The 10257-nt window shown below is 38.2% G+C and overlaps 1 protein-coding gene across 1 annotated transcript; it reads left to right on the forward strand.

The window, feature by feature from the left end:
• Nucleotides 1–1283: 1283 nt before the first annotated feature.
• rab41 (RAB41, member RAS oncogene family) lies at nt 1284–9929 on the forward strand. Its single transcript, XM_016232092.1, has 6 exons — nt 1284–1362; nt 3092–3313; nt 3781–3892; nt 4148–4241; nt 7691–7757; nt 7997–9929. Exons 1-6 carry the CDS (start codon nt 1284–1286, stop codon nt 8059–8061), a joined length of 639 nt encoding a protein of 212 aa, XP_016087578.1. The 3' UTR covers nt 8062–9929.
• The last annotated feature ends 328 nt before the right edge of the window (nt 9930–10257 follow it).

The following is a 10257-nucleotide window of genomic DNA, read 5'->3' on the forward strand; positions in this document are numbered from 1 at the left end:
CTTCTTTAGCAAGGCAGTGGTCGTCTTGGAGGTGTGTTTGGGGTCGTTATCATGTTGGAATACTGCCCTGCGGCCCAGTCCCCGAAGGGAGGGGATCTATGGAGTTATTTTACAAAAATGTGAGGGGTGTACTCACTTCTGTGAGATACTGTATATATGCACGCACACAGACACACTTATTTTTCCCTAATACAAACATGAGTTCAAATTTAAATAAAATGTAAAATATTATGCATAAAATTATCATAAGTACAGCTATTGTAGGAATTATATGAAGAAAATTTATTGTAAGTCAATTCATTTCACATGCAGTACTGATGAGATAAGAGGAAAATTAAGGATTTAAATGCTACACAATTGTTAGGTATGATGGTGCGTTCAAGTCATGTCGGATAGATCGTATTTAAGAGATGAACGCCACCACAAAGTCGTTATTAGAGTGGGAAACTCGAAATTGTCCGAGTTGGGGGCGTGTCAATGAGAAACATGGCGGAATCGATGGATGCAAGGCGTCTGTAGTTGACGGTACATTTTTGTTTAAATTGATAGTTAATTGGTCAGCAACAAGTACTGTAGAACTGCATGTCTGACAGAGGGAGACCGAGAGATTGCCAAAGTAAAACATAAATCACAATTCACTTATAGGTATTAAGCAGTGACATTGTCAGGCTTTTTATTGACAAAAAATAAGCTTTTTGAATGTGGCAGGATTGTAATATAACAATATGTTTTATGCAGTGGCTTCATAAATTACTTTTTAAAAAATATTAAAAACGCAAAACACACCTGATGCGAATTCTTTGCTCTTCACTTTCTATAAGCAGAGTTAACAGACCCTGTTGTATTTTCTTGTAATTTATTAAAAGAAGGTACACCGCCATCTTGTGCCGACTACCGACTTGAACGCACCTGACGTCGTAATTACGACTTGTCAACTAGTAAGTGCGAACGTCCCATGAGGACTTGAACGCAGCATGACCGTAGACATAGGCTGTGTCTCAACCCCTAGTCAGCTGCGTCTCAAAACCTAGTCAGCTGCCTACTAAGACAGCATTTTGGCGATCAAACGCTTGACTGGAGCCTAGACAGCATAGGTAGGCAGCTCTCTAGCACTAGGCTGTGAAACACGGCCACAGTGTGTCCTGCGCTTCCATCTCTGGCCACCAGAGGCGCTGTCACCATCAGCTATCAGCGCTCCGTCACTGGACTGCACAGTGTCCTTCAGTCCGCGTACAGAAAATAATAATATTTAGATAGTTTTTTGTTTATTGTACTCGATAAAGATGTCTACTACGACCGGTGGCGGAGAGTTCGGAAACCCTCTGCGGAAATTTAAGCTGGTTTTCTTGGGCGAGCAAAGCGGTAAGTGTTGAGATATGTGAGACGTGGACAGAGAAACGGACAGGACAGGCCAGGTGAAAGGATGCTACAGAAGGATACATGTTACCAAATAAACACGAAAATAATTATCTGACAGTTTGGACGGATACGATTATGCACATGCACTTAAAATGCAGTAAAATGTACTGAAAACGGTTGTCATGAACAATACACGAGCAGACATCATGTGGCATTGAACATCCTTGCAGTATCCGAACTAACGTTATATTAGAAAGATACGACATACGATTATTAACTCAATTATGCTTTAACCTACAAAGTGCATGTTATGTGTATGTCTTTCCCCTCAGTGTTTATGTATTCCTGCATGTAGACATCGAAGGAAGCCATCAAGTCCTTGTATTAGCATGCTTGTGTTGTCTGGTCTTAGCCACAACAGAGAGCTTCCATTTTAAAGGCCTTTTATTTGTGATCACATCGATCGTTAGTATTTAACACAAAATGCAAATAAGATTGCGCTACAGCTGTGAATGAACATGTTTCAATGTATAAAACAATACTATCTGTTGTTGTAAGGACGGTCGCTAGCTAGCGGTGAAGTTAGCATGTTTCTAACTAGCCGGCTGTGACAATCAAGATCATGAGATCATAAACCACATCAGGGATGTTTAACTGCCACATCATCCACGTCACATCTACGTTTTCTTTTCATAATGGCTGGATCGTGTGCTGGTTTAGCATTCCTGGTAAAGTTAAATAAAGTAAAATAAAAAAAATCACCCTTATGTTGTTCCAAAAATGAATGACTTACTTACTTCTGTAGAACCAAAAAAGACAGATAGTGAAAGTCAGTAGAAGCCAAAACAACATTGTATTGTATTTGCATTGCATTGTATTGAAAACACTGACATTTTTAAAAAATAAATGATTTCCTTCCAGCTTTAGCATTTTTGCACTGGTTGCTTGTAAAATGTAGGATTTAATTCTTTTGTTTGTGTTTAAGGTTTTTAATGGCATTGCATCACTTTGCCATTAAAAACATAAAAAAAAAAATAAAATAAAAAAAAATATATATAAAATGCTCTTTGTTCCTAAAACTAGATTCCTGCTTAGGGAATTCTGCTATTTTCTAATTTAAACTTCCATATTAAATTTTCCCAAACATTGGATGTTTTTCAATTGTTTTAAGTTTGGATTTGAATACATATTTTTAGAATTGTTTTTACACCGGAGCAGAGATAATAGGATATGAACATGAAGGAAGATATTTTCCTATCTATATAGGATAGATTTTTCTGTCCATACAGTGGAAGTCAGTTTTTTGGACCCCATGGACTTTCCTTATATGGACAAAAAACATTATTCAGAATACTTTGTGAAAGTCATACAGATTTGGAACATCATAATGGCGTGCAAATGATGATAAAGTTTAAATTTTGGGGGCTTTATGAAAACAATTTGGGATTTTTTTTAATGAATATTTCAAAACCATAAAGTGATGTGGTTTAGACTGAAAATATGTCCAGCAATACTTACATGTATGGAGTGCCATTTGCAAAGCATCTTGCAGAAAGCAGCATCATTCAGAGAACAGGAATGGAGAAATGCCTTCATATAGTGTCTAAAATCATTCTCATTTCCTAAAATCTTGGTCATGATCTATAAATACAGAACTTCATAAGCAGAAATTGGTCAGCTTTGTAGGTGCATTTCTCCATTTCCTTCATGTTTTTGTTTCTTTGATGTTGTCCTTTTCTTCTAACCCTGCTCCCTTGCCCTATCCTCTCTTTATATCTTATCTTTTCTCTGTTCCTCCTTTCTCGTTCCCTTGTTTTCTTTGCACACCACGGTTTGCTGGTCCCTCAGGTTCGGCTCCAGCTGTGGGACACTGCAGGGCAGGAGCGCTTCCGCAGCCTCATTCCCAGCTACATCCGAGACTCCACAATTGCTGTGGTGGTCTATGACATCACCAGTGAGTCCGAGCCTCACTCATTGGGTCAGCAGGGATTTATGCCTCCAGGGCGCAGTTAGCACAATACGCCAGCTGCTTCTAGGTCATGGCAGTTCATCTTAGTATCGTTGCTTGGGAACAATGATATTTCTTTATTATTTCATTCAAAATAAATGAAAAGTAGATTGTACATGCTTCTCTTTTAACTGCAAACTGCTGTTACTGAGCATCGAAATGACCTGTGCTTTAAATTAACCATCCTCTGTTTTGTTGATCTTCATACTAACAGTCTGCTTGCACACTTTCTTCTAAGAAAGCTTGACTTTGAAGTGAATCAAGTGTGATTTTTGACCACTGCCAAATTTGGATTGTGCAAATTGATTTTTAATCAATCATTCAATCAATTAAGTCAGTTCCAACAGATCACAAGATATTTTTTCTTTTTAATGAGTCCTTGCCTGACTTTTTTTCCCCCCTCTGTTCTTCAGATCTCAACTCTTTCCAGCAAACCTCAAAGTGGATAGATGATGTCAGAACAGAGCGAGGAAGTGATGTCATTATCATGTTGGTTGGCAACAAGACAGACTTGGCTGATAAAAGGTACAGCAATTGGAGGTGTTTGATAAACACATCCTTTGTTCATCCCTCAGACTTCATGTTTTAAGTTATTTTTGTGTTCGGTTTTATCTTTATCATTAATTTAAATATTATGTTGAGCAATTTGTGCCATTTTTGCTTTTCTGTTTGATCATATTTTCTCGTGTTGATTTATATTTGATTTCCCATCACTACTTTTGTTTTTCATACCCATTCTAATTTGAACTGTGTCCACACCTGCACTATGGACTATGACAGGCAAGTGTCAGTAGAGGCAGCAGAGAAAAAAGCTCGGGAACTGGGTGTGATGTACATAGAGACCAGCGCCAAAGCTGGTTATAACGTCAAACAGGTGGGTGACATGATAGAGCTGTAGTGCAGACCTAAGATTATGTACCTAGTTTATGTAACAGAATCTGTGGCATATTTTATCGATTTCCATGGAAAATAATTTTGACTCAGCATTCGGGTTGTAAACATTAACTAAACACACAATGACAGTGATACATTTACAGTACAATCCTAGCAAACAAACAACCAACAACTCAAATGTTTTGTTTTGAAAGTATAACATGAGCAGCTCAGTGCCACATATTTGCGTGATCTTCTTGAAACCGATGCACAATCAATGTGGGGAAATTTTCACCCTCACTCGAAACTCACATTAGCACAGATTCCTATTGAACTGACTCAATTTCAAACACTTTTTTTTTTTTGTGATTGAATCACCAACCCTGTCAGTTGTGATCTGCCCAAGGAAACCAAAAAGAAAGATGGAAGGAATGTGACATTAACACCCACATGTATTCTGCAGCCACAGAATTCAGCAGAAAGCTCTGCAGATTTCTATTGAATTGAAATGAGTGTCATTAACAAAGTCCTTTACTTCTCCTACCTCTTGTGTGTCCTTTTATTAAATATTTTGTGATGTTGATTATGTTTTCAGCTAACAATAATTGTCTAGCATTGATCACCCTTATGTTGTTCCAGACTTGTATAACTTTTTTCTTCTTTGGAACACAAAAGAAGACATTTAGCAAAACGTCCATGCTGCTTTTTACAGTACTATAGAAATGGATGGAAAGGAGTTTGACCATTCTGTTACTCTTTCTTGTTCCACAGAAGAATGCAAGTCAAACAAGTTTGAAATGACATGAGGGTGAGTTAAAGGTGGGGTAAGCGATTTCTGGTAGCCAATGTTGACATTTGAAATCACCAAAACAAACACGCCCCTACCCCAAAAGGGTCTTGCCTCTATTTTGATAGCTCCGCCCCACACATACGTATGCAACCCAGGTAACGATTAGTTCTGTAAAGCAGCAAAACCAATGTTACACCGTGTCTACACAGGACGCGAGTGGTGCGGCGCGACAAAATACTATAGAACTCATTATAATCAGTGAGAATCAGTGATTCTGTATCGTGCCGCATCCAGTGTAGACCATAGATATGTATATATATCTATGGTCTACACTGGATGCGGCACGACACGACAAATCCCCGCCAGAAAGCTGCTGCTGCGTTCTATTTATGACGTATTGACACAAATTTCAAAAGATTTTCAACTGTCGCTTTGTCGCGTCCAATGTATTAGACTGACTTTAGCTGTTGCGGTGCCGACACGGTGTTACTCACCTATCGAGAAGAAACAAAGCAACCTCGGCGTCCGATCGCAGGCCTTCCGCTCCTTGAGTTCTCTCCAGCGCTGGAAAGCTGATCCGATATTTACACGGGTCCTACTTCTTGCCTTATTGCGTTAAGCCTTCTTTTGTTCTGCAGACATTTTCTTCTTTTGTTTTTTTTTATCCGCCATCTCTATCTTTATGTCGCTCGGCTCGACTAATGCCCGTCCCGTGCACTGAACGCTCTCTCTCCTCCACATCATGAGTAGACACGCCCCTTACTGCTGATTGGCTACAAGTTTGTTTTGCTATTCGGCCCGAATCAGTTTTCTAAAGCGTTTTTGAAAAATCGCTTACCCCACCTTTAATGATGATAGAATATTAATTGCTGGGTGAACTATCTCTTTAAGGGATATTTTAATGACCTGAGTGCCAACGACATTATCATCACTTCCCTAGATAGGGTGTTCATTTATTATTTGTTGTAGATTGTCCTCAAATAACAAATGTGTTCTCTGTGAATAGCCTTTTGTTGAACTGCAGTGCAGTGGTCTCTTTTCAGTGTTACGATTTCAGCCATTTCTCAACCTGTGACGGGGTCCTTTCAAAACACTAATTCCACTTTTTCGACATTACTAATGTGAACCTCAGTCAGTCTGTCTCTTTCTCTTCTTCTTGATGCAGTTCTTTTGTCTGTCTATATTTCTTTCCTTTCCCCCCTCCCTGCTCCGGTCGAGCAGACAGATTACCACGGAGGAGGGCGAGCAGAGGGCTAAGGAACTGAATGTCATGTTCATTGAAACCAGCGCAAAGACTGGCTACAATGTCAAACAGGTAGAATCACTGAGAAACCAGGACGGCCCAGCCCTACCTTCCCTCCACCACTCTATCTTGTGCCTCCTTTGGTTTCTATCTTCCTCTGCCTCAGCCATCATTAGCCATTCTGCCCCCGCCTCACATTCACAGGTGTCCAGTGCTGTTGGGCTGCTCTTCTGTGTTTTTGTTTTGTTTCGTTTGCTTGAATTGCTCCTCATGTGTCACAGATGTCCTTTGCATGTTGGCCAAGCGTCGCTAGAATGATTCTTCTATATGTGCTGTGTTGTAGCACCACTTGCAATTCACAGACTGGATGTAGACATTTCATTTGTGCATTGTGCTTTTTATTAGCGTATTGTATTGCATTGCTTTTTTTATTGTCAGAATGAGTAGAACTTGGAGTCTCTTTTAACTTTGTTTTATTTAGAATGCTAGTGTCATCAGAAATGCACTCCCACATCTATACCCACTGGGAGTTATGATTTAGTTTAAATAGAAGAGACTGGGGGTAGCTGCACATGAGAAAGTTGTTAGAAGTGATACACTACTGTTCAAAGCATGGGGTTTTAAAAGAAAATACTTTTTTTTTTTTTTTAGACAAGGTCACATTAAATTGATCAAATGTCGACAGTAAAGACATTTGAATTTGTACAAAAGAGTTCTATTTCAAACAATTTTCTTTTGAACTTTCTATTCATAAAACAATGTTTCTAAAAAAAAAATCTAAATTAAGCATAAATTATTTCAACATAGCTAATAATATATGTTTCTTGAGCAGCAAATCTGCATATGATAATGATTTCTGAAGGATCATGTGACACTGAAGACTGGCTGATGAAAATTTAGCTTTCCACCACAGGAATAAATTAAATTTTAACTAAACTTTTGTACTGTAGTGTATCTCATTAACTATAAGATTTTGAGTCAAATGTCCAAGTAAGCAAATGCCTGTTAGTGATTTTGTATGTGGATTTAAAATATTTAGTTCAAATACTTTTATACAGCTTATGAATTACAATATTTGCTGTTGACTTTTTTCATAGTTGTTTTTCTATTTTAAATATACATTAAAAAAAGCTTATAATAGGTTTTAATAGGTTTTCAGCTTGCATTGTGAAAATTTACCACATATAGTGACAACATGCCAAAAAATATTGTCACAAAAGATCAATGTGTGTTCATTGAACTGCAAATTTTGCAGTTTTTTTTATATAGCTAAGATGTCTATAAATAATAATCTATCAATTAAAATGTCTGATAACTAGCCCCAGTCTCCCCTAATACTAAGTTATATATTATATTAAAAATGCATTGATTTATGTATATTTGGCCCAAGCATCAGAGTTTTTTTTGTTTTTTCTAGCTGTTTCGTCGTGTTGCTGCTGCTTTGCCTGGAATGGATAGTACACCAGAGAAAAGCAAAGAGGACAGTATCCTTCGCATGCACCGTAAAGCACTTCTGACAAATATGACAGCAGTCACATTAAAATGTCACCATCAGTTTGTCCGCATCAGCCTGATAGCGGGAGATCACAAGCCAGTTTTTTTTTCATGATTTAAACCGAACAGAAATCAAAAAATGACATCTCACAGAAATGAATGTAAGGTAATTCAAGGGTTGAGACATAATTATGCATGTCATTAACTGATCCTTAACCTGAACTTTCAGTGATTGACATCAAACTGGAGAAGCCTCCGGAGCTGCCCGTTACTGAGAGCAGCTGCTCGTGCTAGTAACCACCCTCGTCCCCCGCCAGGCCCTGCGTCCCCCTCACACACAAACAGCTTGCCTCTCAGTGGTCACTCGCTCCTCTCGCGGCCCCGTGTCATGAGCGGACAACCTTTTCTTTCTCTTCGACTCAGTGACTTTTCAGAGTAACCGTGTGGATGTGCTATTACTCTGTATTAAAAAATGGATTCCAAAAATACATATATTAATGGGGAAAAAAGTAAATCGCAGCATAGATTAAATGCTAAAACCATTCAGATTCTCATCTGTTCTGGCTGCATGGCATTATATGGGATTGCAGACTGACATACACTCACATGCTCTTGAGTTTTTTCACACATCAGTGCCGTCATAGTCGTTGTGAATTTACCATGTTTCAGAGCTGGGGCTGGTGTCATCATTTTAGGCCTTGTTTTTTTAATTTCACTGGAGGAAGGACTTAACGTATCAAGAGGCTGTAAACTTGTGTTACTGATTCATGATTTTATTATTTTTTTTACATGAGCATTACGCTATTTTGTTAGTGTTTTTTTGGCAGTAGCTATTTAAAGAAAGATACAAAAGGGATCTCTTGAAATTATTGTTGTGAAATATGGAGACGATATTCTGTATAATCGGATGTTTTCATGTTAAATATGGTATTAGGGACCAGATATCATTTAAAGGTCTTTTTGTTTCAGGAAATACAGCTGTAAGGCCAATAAAATAGCAGTTTTGTTTGTGACAAGCCTCATTCTGCACAGGCTAATTTTATACAGGAATCTTCAGAGGGCTGCATGGATGTAGAATGTATTGAGCTGTGGGGAAAAAATTAGGATTTAACGTTCATATAAAAGGAAAGTTGCTTTGTAAATGTATTTAATTTCGTTAAAACTCAAAACCTAAGATATTTTTAATGGCTTATCCACAACTGTAGTTACAAAACCTAACGTTAATTGTAATAACGTGTATGTACTAACGAAACACTTCGCTCTGAGCTTGGATCTGGAAAGCAGTTCACACTAATTCCACTCATTTTCAGCCTTGTTTTTTGCTGCGCAAGTGTAGGACCAGCATGCAGTTTAGAGACGGTTTAACACAAAATGCCATGCTTGTTTTGTTGTCATAGTGCACCAGTTCAGGCCACAGCGCTGTGGTTTGCTCGAGCCTGTTAACATCGCATAGAGCTAATGAGGTTTTGTTAAACGGGGTATTTAGATTCCTTCCTTCAACACGGCTATTGCTTAGTGTACAGACACGTCTTGGTATTGGTCGTCATAAGACTGTTGGTTTCATATGTTTATTTATTATCTCACTAGTTAGTGAAACAGTGCGTGTATGCTTGACCGGAATGGCAGTTAGCAATGTGTGGCAATCAAAGGTTGATGTATAATTTGCATTGCTGTCTTGCTGCTGGATCACAAAGACCTAGTCGTGTCACTATCTTGGTCAAGTTAAAGATGTTCACGGCCCATCTGTACCGCTGGGTTTCTACAGTATAGCTTGAATGGGCTTTTATTTGCTGGAGAGGTCTCACCGAACCCTCCAGCGCTGTCGCTTTTCCTCTCATTCAACTAAACTGACAAATCCTTTCATCACTAAGACTAAAAAAGGGCATCACGTGTGTTTTAAACATTAACATTTAATATGGTTTGATATGTAAGAATTAAAATAAATACGAGTGAGAACCCTCCTGAACAGCTCTGTCACGTGTCACTGACTGAATACTCAGCTGTGTGTGCTATTCTGAAGTGTGTTGGTCTGTTTGAAATACGCTGTCTACTAGTGTTTAGCAAAGTTTGTGTGAACAAAGTACTATTATTATATGCTGTAAAAAAATGGAAGGTTAAAGAGACACCAAAATGTATCACATGAATAAAGATATTTCACCAAATTTGCTGTTTGTGCTGCTTTTAGTTTCTGTATGTAGGGCCTATCCATATACAGTCAAACCAAAAATAATTCAGACACCAGACATAATTTTTGATATTTTTTTTACTAGTGGGTGCAGGACACTATAGTTCATTTATGTAAGCGAGGATAGCAAAATAAAGTAAACTGTGACATAGCCAAAAATTCTTCATACAGTGATTGATTTAAAAACAAATTGGGACTAAAAAAATATTCACTTTGACCTGACCATGTTTTGGTTAAGTGTTTTTTCTTTAATTGCTAACGCGACCTTTTCACACCACAGACTGAACAAAATTAAGCATAAATTG

The sequence above is a fragment of the Sinocyclocheilus grahami genome, unplaced genomic scaffold, assembly GCF_001515645.1.
Source record: "Sinocyclocheilus grahami isolate Dianchi unplaced genomic scaffold, SAMN03320097.WGS_v1.1 scaffold407.1, whole genome shotgun sequence".
Classification (NCBI taxonomy): Eukaryota; Metazoa; Chordata; class Actinopteri; order Cypriniformes; family Cyprinidae; genus Sinocyclocheilus; species Sinocyclocheilus grahami.